Consider the following 27,387-nt stretch of genomic DNA (forward strand, 5'->3'; position numbering starts at 1 on the left):
CTAAAGAATGACGTTCCCATTGTAGACGGCAAAGATCTTCTTCAAGTGATGGATCTTCCTCATCCAAAAGTGGAAGAAGTAAAAGAAGCCGTTTTCATCGACGAAGGAGAAGGTCTCCTTCACCTCCATCAAGCCCTTCACTCTCAAAAGGTGATGAAGAGAGTTCTCTACAAGAGAGGTCAAGCACATGCACTCGCATACCAAGAAGGCGCAAAAGGACCTATTATGCTTGGAAGAGAGCTCGCAAGCTTCAAACATTCAAGGAGGGTGGAAAGAATGTGACTTTTCTCACATTTGATGGTACATATGGCAACACGGATAAAGTACTCAACTTTATCCAACAATTTGATGCGGCTTTTGGTGGAGAGCACTTCACCAAATAGTCCAAGTTACGTCATGTGGCCATGTACATGCAAAGGTCCGCCCGTCAATGGTGGGCGAGTCTTCGAGCTCAAGGTTTGCGGCCCAAAACTTGGCAAGAATGTAGGAATGCTATCATGAAGCAATTCCTAAGCGACCAAGCTCAAGATGATGTGCTAACATCATGGCATGCTCTTAAGCTCGAAAAGGGAGAGAGTATGCAGCACTACATAGACAAGTTTTGGGATTTACATCTCAAAGCTATTGTCTTTAAGAAGATAAATTTCTCGAAGCAAAAGCAATAGTTTTTGGCCGGCGGGCTTTATGAAGATGTGCCTGGATATGTTTATGCACAAAAGCTAGCAACTATCTTCGAAGTCATCCATCACTCATTGGTGGCTCATTGGTGGGTAGCAAGATTTTCCCTTTCAGTCCACTCCATCCTCACAAGACAAGACCATCCAACTTCCAAAAATGGGTCAAGAAGTTTAGTGAGTTGGGTGATCGTACGATCATTTGGCTTCATTTAGACAAGTGGCCAAGGTGGAGGAGGTCTTTGATCTTCACACTTTAGTTGAAGGGTTTGGATTTACACTAGAGTGTTAGACATTGAAGAGTGCACACAGAGGGTGTTGTGTGTGTGTGTGGAGTAGCACAGAGATGGATAAGAAGAAGACACAAGATGTGAACTCCTTATCACAATGAGTGAATAGGGTTTGGAAAGAGTCCTTATTAGTTAGACTACAAAGAATGGTGTCCGGCTGCCCACTTACTTAGGGATGGCACAATGGGCTTTACCACCCCAACAAAATATGCCAAGGTAAGGCCCAGCCATTCGATATTTGATGGTCCATATTTGATGGGGATGAAACTTGGTAAGTAGGGGTAAGGAATCTTAAGAGACATGATTGTAAATGTTTGTTAGCGAATGGCTGGAATGAGGCCTTACCATGGAGTATTTTTAACACACGTCCTTAGGAATAAATATACCAGGGTAAGGCCCCATGCCAACCATTTGGTAACTTGCAACCAGATAATTTTGACTACAATCTATAAACACAATAGATTTGATGTATACTCTTAGTGGTATTTGAGTGTGATCCAACACACACACATTGTGGTTTATGCACGAGCCACAAATATCACATACATATGCTAGCACTATGTGCACACCAATGTGTGCACCTTTCACCTATCAGAATCAACTATTTAGAAACAAGGAGATCTGAATACGACTTACCAGTACTCCATGCAAACGTCCTCTAACTCTCTGCTCTGACGGAGACCAAAACACACCTAGAACATATTTTTGGTAGCAAAAGTTTCGCTTATGTATTGGATGTCGTTGCCAATGGCCCCAACATAGCTCTCGAACCTAGTGTTGCACCTGTATAGAAGGGATAATCGATGGTAATGCTCTTGACCTTGTACTGCTTCCCATGGCTCTATACTTGCTCTCTAACCTCTTAGCTTGCACTGTGGACTTTGACACCATTAAAATATTTGGGAAAGAAGGAGAGCTAGAACACTTGCAAGAACTCAATGGAGAAGATATGCAAGATGTGGAAGGTTGAACTTCTTCTTCTTCTCTACTAAACAAAGTGATAACAAAGATGAATCAAATACAACAAAGATTAATGAAATACAACATAAGTACTAGAGTACTATATGTACAAGCAGTCCATAGTGTGAATCCATTGTGAGGTGAGCCACCATAATAAGTATGCCATAGCTCAATATGTGGTCTAAATGTATAGTCGAGTTATAGAGAATCACTGGCAAAGATCCATCATGTCAGTCTCACCAAATGTGCCAATGAGTAAATTTCTCAATGGCTAGCTGTTGTGACTACCAGCTCATGTTGAGCTTGACATATCAGCAGTGATATAGCACATAGCACTTTGGATCAATTCAATAGCTTCTAACACTCCCAAAAGGATTCAGTTTTGGGTATGTTTCTTTCATTAGGGAAAGGATAGGGTCTATAGTGTTCCTTTAAATTGCCAGGGGGATTAGAACATGATTAGGAAAAAGGCTTATAGATAAGTGCCATGTACAAGAATGTTGGGTTTGTAAGAGAGGTCAAAAAGATTCTTTAGAAGATGCTTTGTGAACTTTTTCTCTCTTAAAAGGGGGGGGAGTTTTTTATCTTTTAGACATCCATAACTTCTACGTGCAAATCAAAATTTGACAAAGATTATAGATTAGCTTTTAATAGATATGTTACATTACATTTTCATGCTAGATTTTAAATTCAATTTTGGTGGGAAAATTTGAATTCAAACATTGTAGTGAGTTTTTCATGTTTCACTTTCAAAAAGAATCTTGGATCATCAAAGTCAATTTGTTACCAAGTAAAAGGGTTATAGACCCCATCCGTCCCCTAATGATTGTAAGTTCATTTGAGTAATTATTAGTTATTCTTCTTGGGTACCCTATCTTGACAAGCCTTTTGAATCTCTAGTCTCATAGTTTGGGGTTTTGCTTGTACTAGTGGGTACCTCAGCATTATCCCCTTTGTCAGCCCACCAACACCTGCTTTACCAGGCAAGTGTCCACACTCACTGGATTTCTTCTTGGCAAAACCACGGTACAAAATTTTGTAGCTAATTGTTTTGCCCCTTCTGTCATCACTAGGGCTTCCCAATCCTGCATGATCATCTACTTGAACCCTAGCTTCATGGCCCACTCAACATTATTTTCCTTTCAAGAAGAAGGTAGCAAGCTTCACAAGTTGCAAGGTTTGAGTAATTACCTTCTTTGTGGCAAGGGCTTGCTTTGCTACCATGGTGTTAGTGTCCTATGATTTATCTTCACTCTATGTTTTCTACTCGTCTAGTCTTGGCTCTTTGTTTTGCCCTTGATTAGTTGTGTTGTGATTCTACATGTCATGATCCTTTTTATTAGTGTCATTTATCTTGAGATGTTCTTGATTGCCTCCTTCAATGGTCTTGTCTTTGTGATTTGTGTCATCATCAGTTGTATCTCCATGATCTTTCATTATGATGACACGTATTTCCAGCCTTTGTGTTGTTTCCATTTTACTTCTTTTCTTTTTCTTTTTTAAAATTTTCAGCATTTGTTGTATCTTCTCATGAGTATTTCCTCCTTATTTGATTTTTCATCATGGTCTTTAACAACCATACTTTTGACTCCTTCATAGTAGCCTTGTGTACCAAGGAGATCTTCTGGAATAATACACCTAACAATATTCATTTGTCTGCTTAAGGTTGAATCAAATAAATCTTTGTCTTTGCTAATATTTGAGATATGGTTTCCTTAGGGATCCATGTTTGCACATAGTTGTCCTTTGTCTTGGATGGACTAGAGGTTGGAGCACATCTATGTGATTTTGATTTTCTTCCCTTCCACCTTGATTCTTGAGTCTTTTTGTGTCTAGTTTGAGGTCCTCTCGACAGGAAGTGTCATTATGGAAGGCACATTGTAAGCTGTGAACTCTAGCTTTGGTAACCAAAACTCTCTATTGACTAGGCTGGAATCTTGTGCTTCCAATAATATTTGAGTAAAACTCGATCAATGACTACGCTATTGTGTAAATGATCGGTACTCACACATGTACGTCCATGCAAGACATCTAAAGCTATGTGGGATATTTTTTCTAGATTGTTTCATACTAAAAATGAAGCAAAGATCATGCACTTGCACAACAAATTGTTTAAATATACACGCATGCATGCAGGAGAGTCCATTACAGATTATGTGACATGTATACACGACATTGTGGAAGAATTAATTGCTCTTGATGAGTTTATTGATTAGAGAACTTTGGTTAATCATTTGTTAACAAATATCTTTGAGGACTTTAACACATTTGTTACTGTTATCTCGATTACGATTGACAAAGATGATGTGAATGCCTTTGATATTGTGGTTGGTTTACTGTTGGAAGAAGAGTAACATATGCAAAATATGGATAGTTCTCACAATGGGGGTAAACATGCTTATGCTAATAAGCACATGTAGAAAGCACAAGAAGAGGGAAAATCCAATGTACAAAAGCATGTGTCAAGGAATATGCAAGAGAGTAGCACCTCTCACCATGGTAAATATGAGAAGAAAAATGGTTCATGTCATTATTGTGGTGGTAAATAGGAACATTGGGCAAATGAACACAGAAGTTGCAGATGAAGGTAAATGTTTTGAATGTAAGAAACATGGGCGTTTAGCAAAGAATTGCAGGAATAGAAAGAAAGTTGAACATGGTCATGTTGTAGAAGCTAATCAAATGGCAGAGTCTAATGCTATAGAATTCGAAATGTGCTCATTGTTTGCATTCAAACATCTAATCAAGATACATGTCTTGCTGTAATGTCAAACTTATAGTGGTATGTAGAGAGTGGGGCTACAAAGCATATAACCCCATGTAGACAAGTTTTTAGCATGTTCAAAGGAGTGAGTGATGCCAAATGAATTCTGGAATGCGCTAATGGTATTCACCATCTGATTCAAGGTGAAGGTGATGTCACTCTAGGCTTATATAATGGCAAAAAATTGATACTATGTAATGTGCTATATGTACTTGATTTGTCGAAAAATCTTGTGTCAGCCTCAACCTTGATAAAAGCAGACATGAAAGTGTACTTTGAAAACAATGCTGGTACTATTTTGGACAAAACCAATAGGCTTATCACTTCAACTCTATAAGTGACAATGGTACGTTTTATTTAGATTTGCATGGATGTGCATCTAGTATGGCAACTACTGATAATGATGTATTGAATTGTGGCATGCTCGTTTTGGTCATTTGCACTTTGATGGTCTTTTGAATCTACAAAAGCATGATATGGTTCGTGGAATGGCTAAGCTAACAGCGCATGCTAGTGTGATGGATAAGCCATGTGATGGTTGTATGAAAGGAAAGATGCATCGTTTATCTTTTTCAAAGCTGGATAAACATGTGAATTTACGTAATGTACCTAACTTAGTACACTGTGATGTAGTGGGATCACTGCCAGTGTCCCTAGGTGGCTCCAAATACATTGTCACGTTTATTGATGATACCTCACCATTTACATGGTTTTTTCCAAAGAGTCCTTGAAATGTTTAAGCAGTGGCTTGCAATGGTCGCAAAAATGAGCTGGATAGGAAACTAAAGATATAGCCTACTGATTATAGTGGAGAATACTTCTCTAATGACATGCGTAACTTTATGCATCACAAGGGAATTAAATATCAATTAGCCACGGCTTATACATCGCAACAAAATGGAGTGGCCGAGCATAAAAATAGGACAATCATGGAAATGGCACATACAATGCTGAAAGCAAAGGATCTTTCTGGTATTCTATGGGCTAAAGTAGTTGTAACTACGACACATATTTTGAATAAGTGCCCTACACATGCTTTATTGAATAAAACACCTTATGAAGTTATGTATTTCAAGAAGCCAAATGTGGGCTATTTTTTTGTTTTTGGAAGCAAAGCCTATGCATATGTACCTACTCAAAACTGGAAGAAACTAGATGAGAAAAGCATAGTAGGAGTCATGGTAGGGTATATGCCCAATAGCAAGGGTTATAAACTCTATTATGTGCATACCAAGAAGATATTTGCAAGCAGGGATGTTATATTTGATGAGTTTGAGACTCTTGATTTATCTAATGTTGATGACCCTTTTGTGGATAGTGATTATGAACTTGGTCATGTAAAGTTACCTTTACAAGAAAAAGTAATGAGCCTTCTGATGACAAAGCCATTGGGAAAGCAAAGACCATGCCAAAATGGGTTGTAAAAACAAGCAAGATGCAAAACAAAGTGATGTATTACAAGGCCAGACAAGAAGTGAGCAAACAAAGCTGGACATGGCTATAGAAAAGAAGAGAGTGACTACGTCATAGGTCTTCAAGACTAAGCGTAAAGTTGATGGCAGTGTTAATAAGTATAAAGCATGATTGGTTGCAAAAGGGTATGCATAGAAGAAAGGAATTAACTATCATGAAACTTTTGCACCAAGTGCATGTATGACCACCACCATCAGATTGGTTACAACTATGGTAGCTCTAAATTCATGGAATGTATATCAACTAGATGTAAAGACTGCATTCTTAAATGGTGATTTGGATGAGGAAGTCTTTATAGAATAGCCATTTGGATTTGTAGTACAAGGCATGGAGCGTAAAGTATGAAAGCCTAAGAAAGCTCTATATGGTTTGAAACAGGCACCACGTTCATGGCATAAGAAAATAAATTCACATTTTCTTAGCCATGCATTTCAAAACTATCCTTCAGAACCAACATTATATGTACTTGTTGATGATGAGAAAATAATGATTGTTGTGCTTTATGTAGATGACATTCTTGTGATAATAATAGTGAAGAAAAGCTTGTGCAAGTAAAGCAAAATCTACAATCTGCTTTTGAGATTTCAGATATGGGGATTCTCCACTACTTTCTTAGTGTAGAATTCATACATAGAGATGACAATATATATATGTCACAGCGTAAATATGTCGAGGGGATGCTAAAGAGGTTCAATATGGATGATTCTAAACCTATTTGTACTCCCATGATGTATGGACACACTTTAGATAAGTGTGAAGATGAGGATGATGCTGATCCCTTGCTCTTCAGGCAATCAGTTGGGTGTTTACTTTACCTGTGCTTCACAAGACCCGACATTATGTATGTAGTGTCATACCTTAGTAGATTTATGACAAAACCCAAAGTTTCACATTGGACAGTCGTCACTCGTGAAGAGAGTCTTTCGATATGTTAAAGGTTTTTTTACACTTGAGTTTATTTTATAGCTCACAAGATGAGTTAATCCTGGTTGGCATCAGTGATTCAAATTGGGTTGGTGACAAATCTAATCGAAAGTCAACATCTAGATATTACTTCATGCTTGGGTTGATAGCTATCCTTTGCATTGCAAATGAGGGATGCTGCATTGAAGTAATAACACAAGCTTTCTCTCTGCCTTTACAAGGTTCTTTTCCCTAAATTCCCTACTTGTGCATTTTCACATGAATTCATTGTTGCTTCTGTAGTAGCTGATCTCATACAAATATACTAATGGTTTGTTTTTCAGTACAGAAGAAACGGGAGAACACCCTGCCACCATGCCGTTGCTGTTACGTTGAGCTGGAGCAACATTATTTTTAAAGAAGGTGAGAGGTTTCCTCACTCAGAATATGCCTGCTAAACACACTCTCTCTCTCTCTCTCTCTCTCTCTCAGCACACACAGCGCTAATGTTAGATATCGAGGTGTCATTGACACCTAGCAGTTACCTCAAATACCAAGTGGTAGTTACACCCTGCGCCCATACAAAAACGCACAAAAAAACACACACTTCCACATTTCATAGTGGAAGTGCACACCTGCATATGCACGCACAGGAGCACTGTGGAGCGGGCTGGGAGGTGCACACACTTGCGTCTCCTGCTTATTACACAGTGGCTTCACCATCATCTAAAGACGTGCGCAAGGGTGGAGTGCTTAGCACATTATATTTGAGGGGCCAGGTCATGAGATTGATCCCTGGCTCCTGCCCCTTCCTTTTTGCACATGGTTGCATACGTGGCACCTTGATACCCGGGTGCCTCCCGATATCTCCCCCTGCCCCCTCCCTCCCCAACACCCCACACAAACACTTAGCCTACCCTGTTTGGGCAAATGGGACACTAATTTTGGGCCATCAAAGAAATTAAAGGGCTTTGCACATCTATTGTTTGCTTCAAAGCCTAAAGATTTTACCTTGATCTATTGACTCTAGGTCCCTGCATTTTCGTGTCACCCAAATTAGAAACTCAGGTGTTTAGAAATCCAAATTAGCCGGTTTGACATGCAGGGAAAAGGAGAATTTCTCACATCTTATGTATCTTATGTATAAGATAAAAAAAATTCATCTTCAGGTTGCCAGGTGTCAACACCTAAGATGTATAAGATAAGATGCCACGTGTCAACACCTAAGATGTATAAGATAAAAACAAAAAGAAATTCAACCGGGAAAAAGGTAAGTGTGTAGAAGAATCTATGTTGAAGTGAGGGAAACTGTCTTATATATATATATATATTAAAGTGAGTGAAATATATATTAAAGTGAGGAACCTATCCTAAGGAGGAGAGAGAGAGAGAGAGAGAGAGAATATATATATATGGCCTTTTCTCCGACAGATGATTCTGCTCTATCTCTCTTTCTCTCACCGACAGAGAAAATATATATATATATATATATCAGCCCTCATTCACCTCATTGTTGATGCTCAGGTGCTCATTGCAGCCTCCTTCTCAGGTACAGCAGCCTTCTTCTAAAGGTGTCGTGTGCGTGTCTCTGTGCTTTTGGCCAGAGCCATCTCTCTCTCTCTCTCAAGCCTCCACATCAAGTCTCTGTTTTCTAGGAGGTTCTGCTGTAGAAATAGGAGAAGATCATCGTGCAGGGCAGGCTGTTCTATAGGGGGTGGCGGTGCCAAAGTTTCGCTGTGCTATAACAATCCGACCCCTTCGCTTCTCCGCCCCACAATGGCAGGTTGAATTTACTGCTCATTTTCGGCTTCTGCGTATACTATCTATTATATGTACTTTTTCTGTCATTTTGTATATATTGCTTCATAAGCTCAAGCTGGAAGAGTTAAGCTCAAGCCTGTTGCAGTGACCGCATTAAAAGTTTAATTTAATTAGAGTCTGAGAAAGGGAAGAATTGAAACTCACGCATTGTGCATGGTGAGAGCAGTGTGAAGGACCATAGATTGATATTTGCCTCCCCTGAAGATGATCGGATATGCATATTAGCAAGCTGAGAAGAGCTGGGCCTAGCTGGTTGCTTTTTGAGAGAGAGAGAGAGAGAGAGAGGAGAAAAACAGCCCATGTGTGTGTGTGTGTGAGAGAGAGAGAGAGAGAGTGTGTGTGTGTGTGTGTTTGTGTGTATGTGATAACCGTAGACTAATTGACACTTGCCTGCTTCCAAATCAAGGCTGACGAGAGTGAGAGAGGGAAGAAGAAAATATTTTTTTTTATAGTAAAAAATGTGATTGTCTTTTTCGATAAGTGTAGATATGTTTACAAAATTAGTTTTTAAAGTGTATGTCCACAAGGCTAATTGCACGATATGGCATTTTGAGATTTGCTTTTATTGTATGTTTGATTTGATGTTTTATTATTCTAAGACATCTAAGACAAAAGAAGAAAGCACAGTCCGCATGTTAAAAGAAAAAACATAGTGGCGTCTAAACAAACATGCTTACTCTCTTAGCGTGCAAATTTTCTAGGTTATCTCGGTGTTGTGTATATGTGTCTATTTTAAAATTTGTTGATTGTGGTGTGGTATAGACTAGAAAAGATAAGACTTCAACATTGATACAAGGCCATGTATTTTGGCTATATGTGTCATTGTTGAGGTTTGCAAGTATCTTTATTGGTTCTTAGTCATATTATTTGACAACAATGAGTGCCACTTCTAAGATAAGTGTTGTCTTTTTTAGGTTAGAGAAGACATTATTTTAGGTTAGAGAAGACACAATCTTAACATTGATAAATTTGGCTATATGTGTCATTGTTAAGGTTTACACGCATCTTTATTAGTACTTGGTCATATAGGTCTATTTTTAAAAATTTAGGCATCTCTCTCTCTCTCTCTCTCTCTCAATAGATATGTGAAAGATTCCTGTTTCTTTATATTAAAAAAATATTACGTCTCATACACTTTTATTGTATAAAAAAACACTTTTATTGTACTTTTCGTGATACCAAAACAATGACTAAATATTTTTATTTATTTTGATAGATACCATGGCCGAAGAACAGAAGAAAGCTTTGTTGAAAGCTTTAAGAATCTCTATGTGCACCAAAATCACCAATCTTTCAACAAATGAAATCTCCCATATCCCCGAAAATCAAATCTCCCTTGATAATCTTATCAATGAGGTGATATTTGTTGCTGCTAAATCCAAAGTGGCTTATCCCATTGATATAAATACGGCACGCGAATCTGTGGTTTCCATAATAGGAAATATGAGAAAGTGTGTCACAGATTTGCATGATAGCCTACCAAAGGTCTTGGACCTTGATAGAATAAGAGAGTGGGATGATCAATGGCATAGTCAAAAGCAGAAGAATAAGCGTGCACAACAAATTGACACCCAATATCAACCTTCAAAAAAGATACGTGCTCAGCAAGCTATTCATGATTGCAATACCAATAGAGAATAGAGAATTAGTACCCAAATGCCCTCCTCCAAATTACCTAGATAGCACTCTACGTAATTGTGAGTGCACATTCTCTATTCGTATCCCAAGAGATGCAATACTGTAGGTTATTGATACAATAGGACAAGGTAGCTTTGGGGTGTGCGAAAAAGTACTCATCAAAGGTATCTCTTTCTCTCCAGCGGGTACCTTTTATACAGCTAAAAAGTATCTTCTTGGAGCCCCTGAAGTTCGACTCAAATCTTTTGAAAAGGAGGTTAGTGTAGATCTACTACATGCAGGGATTGTGCGTAGCATTGGACATACTTTCTCAAGTCCTTGGATCGCTATATTCCCATTTTTCAATGGAAAATCAATTAGTAACATGCATCATTGCCATATGAGAAAGGAACTTATGTGTCAGAGTAATTAGAAAACTTCAGGGAGGTGGTAGGGGCATTGATAGAGGACTGCCCCCTGTGTTGTCGGAGGCTGAAAAATGTCGACTTCGCTGCTTTTGCTTCAACGCCCCATCATTGATTCATGCCTTGGTACAAACAGTAGCTTTTGCACATGCTAACAACATAGTGCATTGTGATCTTCACCCTGGGAATGTCATGTTGGATTTTACTCAAGACAACCAACCAAGAATTGGGATCATTGATGATTGGGGTAAACGGCTTTGAGACTGGGATATGAAAAACACGTATCTCAAACTCCACATAGAAAAGATATTGATATTCGACCATGGTTAGCTCCAGAGCTCTTAGGTCAGGATGATGAGCATGTCTGTACAAAAGATGTTGATGTGTATGCTATATCATGGATGATCTTTCAAATTTGTATCTTTTGCGAGGAGTATTGCGAGGAGTATGAAACAGACTGGGGAGACTTAGATGCATACAACCAGGTTCAGCACATCAAATTTATTGTGAAGGATAGTTATTTGAGATATAGTGAAAGGAAGACCATGTCAGAGCTAGATCAAAGACTACAACACATGCCCTCTAAATGTTTGAGACCATTGATAGAAATGATGCCAGCTTTTTACTAATGAAGAATTTCTCAATGAAGGATTTGTCAATTTTTTGAAAAGCATCTATTTTGAATGAAACCATCTTTTTTAGTGTGAACTCTCTCTCTCTTTCTTTTAAAAAGCTTTTGTATGTGTTGTCAACTCTCTCTCTCTCTCTCTCTCTTTAAAAATATTAAGTGAAAAAAATGTATTTCATTAAAATGATCAAATTAGTTCCTTTGGTTATTGCAGCATATTATTAGGGAACGGAGGGTAGCAACAACTCCTCTATTGTTATTGGCCAAGGTTTCTCTACTCCAAAGCAAACTTATACCTAGAAATCTACGTGGAGCAAAAGGTGTCGCTAGAAAGCTTCCTGTTACACTTTCTTCAGTTAATACCAAATGTAGTTGTTCATTAAAAGAAGCTACCACCAAAAGACCAATGAAGAGGACCTCACGATCCTTTACCATTGAATCTACTTCTTCTAAGCAACGGGCATTGACAAAACTAAGTGCCGCAAGCGGGTGTTACAAAGGGCTTCATCAACTCTTAGAAAGAAGTGTATCATTGATTTGTTACAAGAAGTCCAAGCTACTTGCAGTCGAGCTGCAGTAAAGCATACAACTTCTGTTGATACTATTGCGGAATTGATTTGTTCAATGGAAATGGAAGGTGGATGCCTTTCAAGGGTGCAAAATGATCTAGCACACTTGCAGGATCAGATTTCTTCCATTCAAAGAACACAAGATAAAATCTTAGGCATTCTTGAAAATGTTCAGAACTCTCAAAAAGATCACATAACTGTCTTGCATAATATTGTTCCTGATGTTAGAAGTGCAACAAATAAACTTAGTGCCGTAGCTAAAGTCCAAAGCTCTAGCATTGGTCAAGTTAGAGCAACAACAAATAGATTGAATGCAGTTATTAAATGTCATTTGGCAAAGCCAAAATGACATAATGGAGATAAGTAAACTCCATGGACATTATGTATTGGATTTTAAATCTTTTTTGGATATTTGTTAGTTTAATTTACAATGTTCTGTTATTGAATACTTATGTAATGTTATTTGATCTTTAATTTTAAAATGTATTTTTTTAATTTGTAGCGCAATGGTATCTCGTCCACTTATTTTATCACCTGGTCATGCAAAATGGGCTAGACTATGTGATGCAACAAGGGAAACTAGGCGAGAGGTTGCTAGAAATCGAGTTAGGCATCCTTTACAGGAGATTGGAAATTGTATACAAATGGGAGAAACAATAAATTCTTCAATTAACAGAAACAATTTTGCAAATCAAAATGTCATAGGTGTGGATGAAAATAGAAGCCACTAGAGCAATCCTCCTCCCCAACTTTAGCAGATCCTATGCATATCGATGTTGAATTTAATGATGTGTCTATCAATGCTGAATGCTTTGCAAGAAATTTATTTTGTAGTGCAATGGTATCTGGTCCACGGATTTTATCACCTGGTCATGCAAAACGAGCTAGACTGTGTGATGCAACAAGGAAAACTAGACGAGAGGTTGCTAGAAATCGAGTTAGGCGTTCTTTACAGGAGATTGAAAATAGGAGCCACCAGATACCATTTAATGATGTGGGAGAAACAATAAATTCTTCAATTAACAGAAACAATTTTGCAAATCAAAATGTCATAGGTGTGGATGAAAATAGAAGCCACCAGAGCAATGCTCCACCAACTTTGGAAGATTCTATGCATATCGATGTTGAATTTAATGATGTGTCTATCAATGCTGAATGCTTTGCAAGAAATTTAGCTACTGTACGCAAGGGAGATTATAAAAAGGTAGAGAAAGGCTGTGCAAGCATTTGCTATACATATCCGGAGCAAAATGCAACTTTCATGACCTCCATGTTGCCTCTTTGGAAAATGTATAGTACATGAATTAAGTGGACTTGACTACGTGTGTTTAAAATGCAACTTTCATGACCTCCATGTTGCCTCTTTACTTTGGAAAATGTATAGTACATGAATTAAGTGGACTACGTGTGTTTAAAATGTCAAGCTTTGTGCTTTAAGGAAGAAGGTAGACGTATTCTCGAGAGTTTACAGGAAAGTATTATTGTTTAAATGGAAGTATAGGCTTGCCACCTTTAATGGACCCACCTGAGGAATTAAGAGAGTTGATGCAAGGTACACAACACCCAAAAGTAAGGACTTCCTAAAAAGTATACGTGCATATAATAGTGCTTTGGCATGTGCATCTTTGGGAGCACACATAGATGAAAGACTTTTAAAGGGAAGGGGTGTGTATACGTTTAAAGGGAAGGGGTGTGTATACGTTTAAAGCACATGGTCAAATCTATCATAATATTGGACCTTTGATGCCTACTGAGAGATCTGACAACATCCCTCGGTTTGCTCAATTGTATTTCTATGATACAGAACATGAACTTCAAAATAGATTACACCATGTACCAGCTATAAAAGAGTGCACTCTAAAAATGCTACAAGATATGATGCATCATTGGTTGTAATCCATATGCTAAAGCATTTCGTTCTGCTGCAATGATGATGCGTACCTCAAATAGTTCCAACATCTCCATGGTCATTCCAGAATGTCGATTAGGAAATTGGCAATATCAAGCACCACGTGCTATAGAAGTTGCAGCCATAATGCCTGGACGAGGAGATGAAATAACCGTGGGTCATCGTGATATTTTGATAAATCTCTGTGATGTGAACGGAGGATTAAAAAGAATCTCAAATTTGCATAGATCTTATATGTCATTGATGTATGTGCTTTTGTTTCCAATGGGAGAAGATGGATGGAGCTCTTTTTCAAATATTAGTCAGAAAGACTATTATTCTTATAGGCTTCAAGTAAGAGAGGACACTACACAATGTCTTTTACAAGGAAGTAGACTTCTCCCAACAACTCATTGTAGACGCATATAGTTCCATGGAAGAATCTAGATTGGTATGGCTGCGAAATAATCAAAAGATTCTTTGAGTTGAGATGTATAAAGGATTAGTTGACATGGTTAATGCAAGAGATGGTACAAAATGTCTTGTTGGTAACTGCATTGGAAGAAGGGTTGTGTTACCATCTTCTTTTGTTGGTGGGCCAAGATACATGCATCAACTATATCAAGACTCTATGGCTATTGTTAGAAAGAGAGGAAAGCCTGATTTGTTTATAACATTCACTTGCAATCCACGTTGGAAAGAGATACAAGATGCATTGTTGTCAAGACAAACTGCTTCGGATCGTCTAGATTTGGTGAGCAGAGCCTTCTATCAAAAGTTCAAGGATTTGATGAATTTATTGATCAAACAGGCATTCTTTGGAGATGTTGTTGGCCATGTATGTGTAATTGAGTTTCAAAAGAGAGGTCTTCCACATGCTCATATATTATTGATTCTTGCAAATAGGCATAAACCTCATGAACTGTCTGACCATGACAAGTTAGTTTGTGCTGAGTTTCTTGATATACAAATCTTCCCTGAGTTGTATGAAGTCATTACTCGATGTAATGTGCATGGTCCGTGCGGACGTTTGAAGCCTAACTCTCCATGTATGCTTGAAGGTAAGTGTAGAGCTAAATATCTACGACCCTTTTGTGCATCAACCACCCTTGATGAAAATAAAAATTTATCCTACGTACAGAAGGAGAGATGATGGAAGACATATCATGGTTGGTGATATTAAGCAAGATAATAGATGGATTGTTCCGTATAATCCATTTTTATCAATGAGATACAAGGCTCACATCAACGTAGAAATTTGCTCCACAATCAGTGTTGTCAAGTATTTATATAAATACATCTATAAAGGACATGATCGAGCAACTATTGTCATGCAAGATGGAGATGGAATAATTGATGAGATCAAAACCTATCTTGATGCACGCTACGTATCTCCATAAGAAGCTATATGGAGAATTTTTGGTTTTAAATTGCATGATGAAAAACCAAATGTTCAACGATTACAGATCCACCTCCTTGGACAAACCACAGTGACCTTTCAAGATTGTGACGATTTGTAAAGTGTTGTTGAACAATGAGAATAACAGAAAGACTACACTTACAGAATGGTTTGTTGCCAATCAAACGTACAATGATTCGGATGATCTTTTGTACATCGATTTTCCAGATAGATATGTCTAGATAAAAGGCTCCAATAGTTGGAGAAAACGTAAAAAGGATATTTCCATTGGTCGTATGTACAATGTTGTACCTTCTGCAGGAGATTTGTATTTTTTAAGAATGCTTCTTACTGTTTGTAAGGGTTGCAAGTCATTTGAGGAACTTCGTACTGTTGATGGCTATACCTATGCAACTTTTAAAGATGCTTACAATGCTAGGGGGATGTTGCAAAATGATGAAGATGATGGGGCATCCTTCTTGCAAACTGGAGCTCAATTGCGTGAGCTCTTTGCTATCTTATTGGTTTATTGTATGCCAACATCTCTTGAGTTATTATGGGACAAGTTTTTGGTAGAACTTTCAGAAGACTACTTTTATGCATTGCGGAGTTGTGGATATGATGTAAGCGTTTGTGGTGACATAGCAAAGGAACAAGCATTGGAAGACTTGGATGGTCTTTTGAGAGAACATGGAAAGAATTTATGTCACTTTCCTAGTATGCCTCAGATAGATCTGTCACAATCTCACTTGCTTGAGAATACTCTTCTTGCCGAAGAAACAATGTTTAATGTAGATGAACAAATGCGTGCTGCATCACAAATGGAAAGGGAATTAAATGAAGGCCAACACATAGCTTATAACAAAGTGCTATTGAAAGAAGTGAGGGAGCTGTATTCTTCTTGGATGGACCAGGTGGATCTGGAAAGACCTTTATATATAATGCACTGCTCTCCAAACTTCGTGGTCAACAGAAAATTTCTATTGCATGTGCTTCTTCAGGCATTGCTGCATTACTTCTTAGCAATGGTAGAACTGCTCACTCGTGGCTCAAAATACCCATTGATATCCACAGTGAGTCAACATGTAACATAAAGGTTAATAGTGTTCATGCTGAGCTACTAAGGCGGGCATCTCTCATTGTTTGGGATGAAGCTCCGATGGTTCATAGGAATGCTTTTGAGGCCTTAGATAGGTCACTCAAAGATATTATGCAGATAGACCATTTGTTTGGAGGTGAAATAATACTTCTTGGTGGTGATTTTAGACAGGTTTTACCGGTTGTCCTTAAGGGACGTCGTGAGGACATAGTGAATGCTTCATTGTCTATTCATACATTTGGAGTCATGTTGAGATTTTGCAGCTTACAGAAAACATGTGCTTTGGCACACTGTGCATCCATTGAAAGTGAGAGTCTTTGCTAAATGGGTACTTGATATTGGAAATGGAGATTTGCAAAAGCAGATAATAGAAATGATGATATTGTATTGCCTTTAAGTATGCTTCTATAGGAGAACTGCGTTCAAACTCTCATCGATTATGTATATGTAGAAATCCCTCGCATAGAAAACTTTGCATCTTTCTTTAAGGAGCGTGGCATACTTGCACCAAGAAACAAGGATGTTGATGTTATAAATAGTCTTGCTTTGTGCAAACTAGATGGAGCATCCAAAGAGTATCTAAGTGCAGACTCAGTTTGTTCGTCTGACGACGATCAAAGTCACCACTTATACACCCTTGAGTTTTTGAATAGCTTAGATCTTGGTGGTGGTTTTCCACCACATGTACTTTGCTTAAAAATAAGTTGTCCAATCATGCTACTTTGTAATCTAGATCCAAGGCATGGTCTATGCAATGGAACAAGGCTCATATGCAAAGAGCTGCATGATAGGGTGATTGATGCAGAAATAATCACTGGTAAAAATTCTGGAGATCGAGTGCTCATTCCAAGAATTGATTTTATTTCTTCGAGCACTTTGGGACTACCATTTGAGATGAAACGAAGGCAATTCCTTGTAAAGCTAGCATTTGGAATGACAATCAATAAAGCACAAGGACAAACTCTTGGAATTCTAGGTTTGTATCTGCAATCTCCTGTGTTTAGCCACCATGGATAATTATACGTGGCAATGTCACGTGTCAAATCTTCTGGAGCTATTAAAGTCGTGGTTGATAACCAAAAAATACAGCAACAACATGGCATTGCAACAATCTGTGTTGTGACTCCCAACATTGTGTATAGGGAAGTGCTACAGATGGCAAAAGCAAAAGGTTAAATGATATATGATCTTAGCATCTCTGATCATTCATGAATAAAAGAGTCTATTGGTACAGTCATTGTCTTTTTTTATTGATGTGGTGGTATTTTTGGTTTTCTCTTTTCAAGTGATTAATAGAAAAATTTCTCAAACTCTCTCTTTCTCTCTCAAACCCTACCCAACTTCTTAAGGTTGGTGGTTGTGGTATTGATATCAAAGGGAGTTTGGTGTAGTGGTTAGAGTGTGTGTTGTGTAGTGAGGGTGTGTGAGTTCAAACCCTACCCAACTTCTTAAGGGTATGGCTAAAAAAACTTACTAAAGGTGATCAATGTACATTCATAAGTGCTATATGTTAACGCTGATCTCGAGTGTGTAATAGGGTGTTACAATGTTGAGATGTCCATGAATTTGCTAGGATGTGTAATACATGCTCAAAGCTACTATGTGCATGTCTAGATGTACATAGAGATGCTACAATACTTAACATCCAAATAATTGTAGAAGTGTACGCACCAATAATTCAAGCATTGGCAATTCTTAATGGCCTTTTTGTTGTAAATGTTGGTCTTTCTACCCTAAACGTTTTCAAACAAGGTACAATGAAAATTGATTTTCATGTAAAGGGCTTAGGTTTTAAAAAATTATCAGGTATTAATTTGTACAATTTATGAGTCAACATAATCGATATAGCATACCATAGAATGCTAAAGTTTTCTCATTATTAAGGAAGACCTTCGATTTTAAGCCAATTAGGTGGATAGTCCTTATATGTAGCTATAATTTCACTCCGTAATGCATTCCAGAAGAGTTTGGAAACTATTCTTATCTACAATCTATGTTGTTACCTTCAAATGCTCTCTCTTGGGGATAATTCCAGCTTAGATAGGTCACCTCCAGGAGCTACAGGTTCTAGGGGACAACATATCATATAAACTAGCCAACTGTCCTTAGCCATGTTCACCAAATGTGAGCAACATATAGAAAGCCAAAGGCTTTACAAGTAGTAGAAAGCTTTTCATATTGTGCTTTTTACCAAGAATCTCTTATCTTTGTAGCTCTTTTGATCTATAAAGGAAAGAGTCCCATGATGTTTGTGCCATATGAAGCGGCCCAAAAAAAGTGGAACAGACCGGCCGGTAGGCCGGTCTGTAACAATAGTAGCTATAAAAAAGAGAAAGAAGCTGCACATGCTTCTCGAGCCTAGAGAGAAGGCAAGGATAATGAAACATTTGACACATCAAGACATGTATGTGTTAGAATATGTGCTTGATGTACCAAACTAAGGTTACAAAATGGGGTGGTTGCAAGATGAGGTTATCTAGTTTCATGGCGTGGGTGCCCTTGGCTTTAGCTGAAAAACAGGCATTTTTTCAAGAAGAATAGCCAATCTCTCATAGTTAGCCAAGGAGTTTCACTTCAAGGTCTTCTAATGAAACATCATATGCAAAGTTGGGCACCTAAAACTATAATCTGATCGAATATCCAATAATTGCAAATCCCCTTTTCTTTGGGAACCAAGTTTGTATACAGGCCCTGTCCTAGGTTTAGACAGGTATAGTGAATGTGAGTAAATTGCCTATAACTTTTACATTATTACTCATACGATGTTCCCACTTTGCATTTCACAAATACAAATAACATAGAGCTTAACTTGATTTATCGAGTAATTTTTGATGTGTTCTACTATTTTCTATATTATTTAAAAGATATTAGAATTGTTAAAAAACATACTATTTTATCCTCCCACCACATCTACCATTTAAAATGCTCAATTTGTATGGATCTAGTGATGATTAGATTGGGAAAGATTAGTATAATGTGGGTATAAGATAAAATTACAAATCTAACGGTTTGATTTTTGTAGATTTACTTTGGAAAATTTATTATGACTGTCAGAGGCCCATTAAATCAATAGTAATTTAATTCTAGAAAATTAAATATTGAATCTTTCAATCTAAAAACTCATGGGATCAATACTCTTGTTGCCATGAATTTATCAAAAAAAATTTGGCTTGATTTGAGTATGGGAAGGTCCATTTTCAATCCTCCCAAGTGAAAATTCCCATATTGTGTCCACTCTCCCCTTTTCAAGTCTAAAACCAATCCTAGTTAGGTTTGGAAATCTAGGCTTGGTAAACTTCACAGCTTAGGTTTCATTCCATGTGTGAGGCTTGGGTAGGCCCAAACCTTATACATGCATGCCACTTTATGTCCACATGAGCATCGAGAGGATCCACATAAGCAGCTTGCCACCTCAGCTTGCCACCTCCACCCTCCATGTCAACATGGTCAACCTAGTTGACTCCCCACCTCATCATCCTAGTCATCATTAATGCCACATCATCTTGCCACCTTTGCATGCCACCTCGCACATGGTGACATGGCATGCCACATCATGGAATTGCCACATCAACCATAATAGTGCCACATGTCAAGAGAATGCCACGTGTCATGCACGCTTGTGACACGTGGCATCTCCTTCCCACCTCCCCTCTTTTTTCAAAAACATATTTTTGGAAAAGTTAATTTAGTAATTTAGAGAAATAGAATATAGAAATTTAAATAATAAAATATATGTAACTTATTAAATAAAAGAATTTAAAATCACTAATTTAAAAGGATTATATTTTGGGATTAGATCAATAAAAATATTATTAAAGATCATATTATTAATTTTAAAAAAATAAATTTTTTATTTTTATATTTCTTGAAAATTTTTTATGTAGAATAAACCTTTGAATAAAATATGAAAAAAATACTTTATTTAAAAAAGGTAGTTATATAATTATAAAATAAAAGATTTCTTTAAAGATATATTTATATATATTTATATATCTGGTAATGATAAATATTTAGACTTGTTAATAAATATTATAAATAATATTAATTTTTAAGTGGATAATAGTTTATCTTTAAATATCTTTATGTTTATCTTAGTTATCCAATCAATCTTAGATAGGAAATCCAGTGAGATTTGAAGTGGATAACCTATTTTTCCTATATAATCACACATCTCTAGTACTATCCCACACTTATCTGTAGTACTATCCCATCATTGAGCCCTTATAATATTTTCTCTCTTAGCTTCCTTGAGAATGGGTTCTCAAAGCCGTAGGAGTCGGAAACGTGATAGGACTAGACTCCCCCCCATCCACCAAGTTCAAGAGGAGGAGAGGAGAAGGGTAGCTCGTGAGAGAAAGAGAGAGTGGAGAGCACGTCAACGAGCAACACCTTCCGTTGGCGATGATCCAAGCCTTGCTCCTCCTCTTCCACTTCCTCTCCCTTCGCCCTCTTCCCCCCCACTACCCCTTAGTTTAGATAATCCACATGAACCCGCCCTTCTTGAGTCCTCTCTTCTACAAGAACCCACCCCCCCTCCTTTGGGCGCCCTTCGTGTGGATAGGAAAGAACTATCAAAGTCAGGGGCACATCGTCGTGCCCATGCAATCTTCCAATCCTATTTCAAAGACCTCACGTCTTCATCACAGGCATGTGTGCTTGATGCTTTGATTGATCTGCCCAACATGGCCAACTGCAGGGCGCTTTCCGACATTGGAGGTCGAAGAGAGAGGAGAGCTGGCAGGGCGGTGCTACAAAGTGTTCGTCATTCCTATATAGTTAACAAGAAGAGGAACTCTGCGGACGCTTTGGCTGCTCGACGGGCTATTGTGGCAGCCATAAGTAGCTCCCAAATGAAGGGTAAGGTTAGTGCCACATCTCGCATCCTTTCCATAGCACCACACGCACTTAGAGTTGGGTCTATTAGGCGACAAAGTTTAGATGCCAATGAGGTTGGTGCTATGTGGGCGAGTAGTGGTCGTGTAGCTAGGCATGATCGCCTACTAGATGAAACCACTAGAACCTTGATAGAAAGTTTTTGGGAGGAGAATTGTCGTGCATCGCCAGTTTTCAAGAAAGCTTTGCGTAAGAGAGTGACAAGAGGAGTGTTCATTGAGCACGGTGCTTGCTTTCTTGAAATGTCCCAAACTGAGTTGTATTCTCAGTTTGTAGCTTCGTATCCAGAGCTTAAAATTGGGCAAAGGTCATTTGAGGGGTGTAAGCCTTGGTTTGTGAGGTACTCACGTCAGCGTGACACATGTTGTTGTCGCTACCATGTTGAGTTCAATCTTTTTTATGATGTGTTCCGTTCTCTTAGTGGGCATAGAGAGTTGCCTCGTAGTCCACGTGATTTCATCCACTCTCTTTTGTGTGCACGCACGGAGGATGCCCAGTTCCATAGGATGCCTTGTGTGGAGAGCAATTGCACATCATGTGGTTCACTTGCACATCTACAGATGGTAGATCTTGATGCAAGTGACCAAGAGATAGTGGCATGGCAACGTTATGAGTATGTGACACACCAGCTCCAGAGTGGTGGACAGTCCAGGAAGTTGCAGCTCGTGGACAAACATACACCACGTTGTCACTTCACAGCCACATTTAGGGAGCAGATCTACCCCTACATACGGCACAGTCATTGTGCCAAGTGGCAGGATCGTCAGTTCCGAGCATGCCTAGCAGAGTTTCCTATTGGTGTGGTCGTCTCTGTGATTGATTTTGCAGAGAACTACACTTTCACACCTTTTCAGGAGATACAATCTGAGTATTACTTCTCAGAGCAGGTAATGGTTATATTTTGTACTATTTGTTTTATGTTTGAGCTTCATTACTTAATTGATTTTTTGTGTCCTAAACGTATGTATTGCTTCCCTCACCAGGTTGCTATTTTGGTCCACATTAGCTATCGACATGCAGAGGCTCATGTAGATGGGATAGCGAGTACCCCCGAGACCCGTGTCATTATTCGAGAGTATCATTTCTATATCAGTGATGATCGTTCACATGATGCACATTTTGTGCAACACTGCTTTCGTCTCCATGACGATTTTTTAGGAGATTGTGGGATCAGACATGTCCAGCGATGGGTTTGGTCGGATGGTTGTGGTGCACAGTTCAAGTCATCACGTCAATTCTATTGGCTCTACAGGTTGTACTTATGGCTTTCTTACATTTTCAATTAAACTAAATTCACTAGAACATCTTAAAGAAAACAATAACTAAGACTATCTTTTATGGATTTATAGGTGGCATGTGCAGTCTAGTATCCCAGTGATTTGGTCATTCTTTGAGACTGGTCACGGGAAGGGTGAGCATGATGGTGCAGGCGCATGTGTGAAACGTGCCTTGAGGCGTCATCAGCTGCGACAGGATGCTCAGTGGTTCAGAGATGCGGGCCACGTAGTCGAGTGGTGCTCCCAACATTTGTGTGGGAGTGCAGCATCATCGTACCCCAGACGTGATGCTCGGATTGTCAGGAGATTTTTTTGGCATGTGGATGGTGGCACGATTGACCGCCGCAGAGCCTCCCATGATTGTGACACAGTACCTGGCACCTTGGGCTTACATTCCATCAGGAGCACGTGCATGGCGGCCCCCACGATTTACACACGACGGTTTGCATGCTTCTGTGGAGCATGTATGGATGGCGATTGGTCACATTGTGCCTCGAGAGGATGGGCAGATGCATGGATACAGACATTCCTCTCCCCCGAGCATCCTTCACATCCAGTGGTGTCTGTTGAGCACACAGGTCCTGCGTTCATGGTCAGTTATGATGACCTGACAGATTTGCTACAGGAGGGTGATGTATTTGCTGTTATTTTGCCAGTGAGGGAAACAGCGAGGGAGTAGACTACTATCTGATGAGTTGCACTAGGCCAAAGTGCATGCTTGACCAGGATACAGTGGATGATAATGGGTTTTCTTATGACGCCCATAGCATGATTGTGGCAGGCCGGTTCTACCAGCAGATTCGACTTCATCGGGGGAGTCTTGAGTTCCAGCAGTGGAAGTGGGAGTTAGAGGCATTTCAGTTCTCTCATCTAGTGGTTGCTACCAGGCTCACTCTTGTTCGAGTACAGAGCCGAAAACACAGTTCTCACCCTCGTTTTCGGCTTCGAGTGGATGACCATGAGAGCATTCTAGAGCAGTTGAGAGCTAGAGAGGGTGCTGCTGACTAGATCTCTATCTTGATAGTGACTAAACTCAGACTAGCTGGGTTAGCTCACTTACATTGTACTTAGATTTTTTGGGCAGTGACTAACCTCAGACTAGCTGGGGTAGCTCATTTTCATTTTGATGTACTTATTTGATGTTTATATCATTATGAGTTTTCTCATTATTGAGTATCATTACATTTTAGTTGATGTTCTTGATTTTATTATATTTTTTAACACTTTGGCTATCATATTGTTTGTTGAAAATCTCCATGCCATCGTACCCAAACATGCTCCGATGGGGACCAAACTTTGCAAGCATGTGGGGGTGGGCCCCCCCCACATGCTTGCAAAGTTTGGTCCCCATCGGAGCATGTTTGGGTTGGCAATCGGCGCCCAATGCGGGTTTTTCAAGTCTCTTGGTGCTTAAGAGGCCATGGAAAATCCGGGCCTTCCCCATACCATCGTACCCAAACATGCTCCGATGGGGACCAAACTTTGCAAGCATGTGGGGGGTGGGCCCCCCCCACATGCTTGCAAAGTTTGGTCCCCATCGGAGCATGTTTGGGTACGATGGTATGGGGAAGGCCCGGATTTTCCATGGCCTCTTAAGCACCAAGAGACTTGAAAAACCCGCACTGGGCGCCCATTGCCAATCCAAACATGCTCTGATGGGGACCAAACTTTGCAAGCATGTGGGGGTGGGCCTCCCCCACATGCTTGCAAAGTTTGGTCCCCATCGGAGCATGTTTGGGTACGATGGTATGGGGAAGGCCCGGATTTTCCATGGCCTCTTAAGCACCAAGAGACTTGAAAAACCCGCACTGGGCGCCCATTGCCAATCCAAACATGCTCTGATGGGGACCAAACTTTGCAAGCATGTGGGGGTGGGCCCCCCCCCACATGCTTGCAAAGTTTGGTCCCCATCGGAGCATGTTTGGGTACGATGGTATGGGGAAGGCCCGGATTTTCCATGGCCTCTTAAGCACCAAGAGACTTGAAAAACCCGCACTGGGCGCCGATTGCCAATCCAAACATGCTCTGATGGGGACCAAACTTTGCAAGCATGTGGGGGGGGGGCCACCCCCACATGCTTGCAAAGTTTGGTCCCCATCGGAGCATGTTTGGGTACGATGGTATGGGGAAGGCCCGGATTTTCCATGGCCTCTTAAGCACCAAGAGACTTGAAAAACCCGCACTGGGCGCCCATTGCCAATCCAAACATGCTCTGATGGGGACCAAACTTTGCAATCATGTGGGGGTGGGCCCCCCCCACATGCTTGCAAAGTTTGGTCCCCATCGGAGCATGTTTGGGTACGATGGTATGGGGAAGGCCCGGATTTTCCATGGCCTCTTAAGCACCAAGAGACTAGAAAAACCCGCACTGGGCGCCGATTGCCAACCCAAACATGCTCTAATTGTGACCAAACTTTGCAAGCATGTGGGGGGGCCCACCCCCACATGCTTGCAAAGTTTGGTCCCCATCCGAGCATGTTTGGGTACGATGGTATGGGGAAGGCCCGGATTTTCCATGGCCTCTTAAGCACCAAGAGACTTGAAAAACCCGCACTGGGCGCCGATTGCCAACCCAAACATGCTCTTTTGGGGACCAAACTTTGCAAGCATTTGGGGGGGGGCCACCCCCACATGCTTGCAAAGTTTGGTCCCCATCGGAGCATGTTTGGGTACGAAGGTATGGGGAAGGCCCGGATTTTCCATGGCCTCTTAAGCACCAAGAGACTTGAAAAACCCGCACTGGGCGCCCATTGCCAATCCAAACATGCTCTGATTGTGACCAAACTTTGCAAGCATGTGGGGGTGGGCCCCCCCCACATGCTTGCAAAGTTTGGTCCCCATCGGAGCATGTTTGGGTACGATGGTATGGGGAAGGCCCGGATTTTCCATGGCCTCTTAAGCACTAAGAGACTTGAAAAACCCGCACTGGGCGCCGATTGCCAACCCAAACATGCTCTGATTGTGACCAAACTTTGCAAGCATTTGGGGGGGGCCCACCCCCACACGCTTGCAAAGTTTGGTCCCCATCGGAGCATGTTTGGGTACGATGGTATGGGGAAGGCCCGGATTTTCCATGGCCTCTTAAGCACCAAGAGACTTGAAAAAACCGCACTGGGCGCCCATTGCCAACCCAAACATGCTCCGATGGGGACCAAACTTTGCAAGCACGTGGGGGGGGCCCACCCCCACATGCTTGCAAAGTTTGGTCCCCATCGGAGCATGTTTGGGTACGATGGCATGGAGATTTTCAACAAACAATATGATAGCAAAAGTGTTAAGAAATATAATAAAATCAAGAACATCAACTAAAATGTAATGATACTCAATAATGAGAAAACTCATAATGATATAAACATCAAATAAGTACATCAGAATGAAAATGAGCTACCCCAGCTAGCCTGAGGTTAGTCACTGCCCAAAAATCTAAGTACAATGTAAGTGAGCTAACCCAGCTAGTCTGAGTTTAGTCACTATCAACAGCAACCCAATCAAAATCGTCATCTCTAACTGCCGGTCGACGTGCGCGTCGAGGCTGCTGTGCACGTCGAGGAGGCTGTGCCGGCTGCGGGGGTCGTCGAATGTCTGCGGGGAGGTCTGCCTCAAAGGAAGGATCGTGAGCTGGTGCCGGTATACTCGGGAGCTCACGAGTCCCAAAAGCTGCTATGGCCCTCTCTCTCTCTCTGCGTCGTGCTAATGCAAGACGCCTCTGTCTGTACACCCAAAATCTATAATCTGCAATGGTGCGTGTCTGCCACTCTGCTCGTGTAAGCTCCTCTGCTGTAAGGACACGCTGCTCATGAGAAGCAGCACTGCTGCTGCTAGCACCATCACCCGCTGTGCCACTAGGGCCAGCACCACCCACGCGCTCAAATGCTGTCACCTGGCTCTCATGTAGGACTCTCTGGTAAGCGTCGAACTCATGTGAGCTCCACTCTATCTCAGGAGGCACCTCAGGCTCCTGGGCTCTATCGTCGAAGGCGTCGAGTCCCAAGTCCATAGCTGATGTAAAGTCGACAGGCCTCCCAGTCCTGGCATCTACTCGTACAAGGCCTGGGTGAAGATCATCGATGCCCAATACCCTGTACGTCGCTAAGTCGACGCGTGCACGGCAGGATGGGCATGCTGAGAACCGGACGAGCTCCTGGGTGATGCAAGACAAGTGGAAAATATGTCCACATCCTAGGGCATATCCTCCTGTACTATCAATGTCCTCGATACATAAACAGCAGCACGCATCACGTAGGAAGGGAGGTGCATCCTGAGGGAGAGGTCGTCGAAAAACCTCTGTGATAGGCCGTGGATATAACGGTAGGTAAGGCACTGTCACATCCGATGATCTACGATACTCTCGAACATGCAGCATCAGCTGCTCTGCCCTGTGCTGGGCAATCTGCTCCATAATCTGATGATGCTGTGCCTCAGCTCTGGAGCTCTCTACCTCGGTCCGAGCCTACGCAAAAAAGTAAAGCATTAAAATATTTGATTAGTCTCTCATTAGGTATTACTTAAAGAAATTTGTAACTTAAACGTGCAAGAGAAACCTACCTGCTGGATGTCGGACTCTCTCAGATGCTGTGCCTCTGCAGTAGCTGCCTCTGCCATCTGTAATGCAGCTCGGAGGCGGTCTATCTCCGCTCTCGCCTCTACCAACTCCTGAGTGAGCCTCTGAGTGGCAGGTGTGGGAACCTGCGTGACACAATCAACCAT

At 40.5% G+C, this 27,387-nt stretch overlaps 1 protein-coding gene across 1 annotated transcript; it reads right to left on the reverse strand.

Annotated features, from left to right (window-relative positions):
* On the reverse strand, positions 1 to 27,387 carry LOC147627261 (uncharacterized). Its single transcript, XM_086815261.1, has 3 exons — positions 27,226 to 27,387; positions 26,512 to 27,130; positions 1 to 167 (listed from the first exon to the last, which is right to left on the reverse strand). Exons 1-3 carry the CDS (start codon positions 27,385 to 27,387, stop codon positions 1 to 3), a joined length of 948 nt encoding a protein of 315 aa, XP_086671387.1.

Source organism: Cibotium barometz, chromosome 21 (assembly GCF_041138505.1).
Source record: "Cibotium barometz isolate CiBa-2024 chromosome 21, ASM4113850v1, whole genome shotgun sequence".
NCBI lineage: Eukaryota > Viridiplantae > Streptophyta > Polypodiopsida > Cyatheales > Cibotiaceae > Cibotium > Cibotium barometz.

Coding starts and splice junctions, on each gene's coding strand:
- LOC147627261 (XM_086815261.1), bottom strand. CDS start 27,387: ATGGTTGATTGTGTCACGCAGGTTCCCACACCTGCCACTCAGAGGCTC. Junction 27,131..27,225: donor GAGAGTCCGACATCCAGCAG/GTAGGTTTCTCT, acceptor TTTTTTGCGTAG/GCTCGGACCGAGGTAGAGAG. Junction 168..26,511: donor TGGCCCTAGTGGCACAGCGG/GTGATGGTGCTA, acceptor CCTCTCTTGTAG/AGAACTCTCTTCATCACCTT.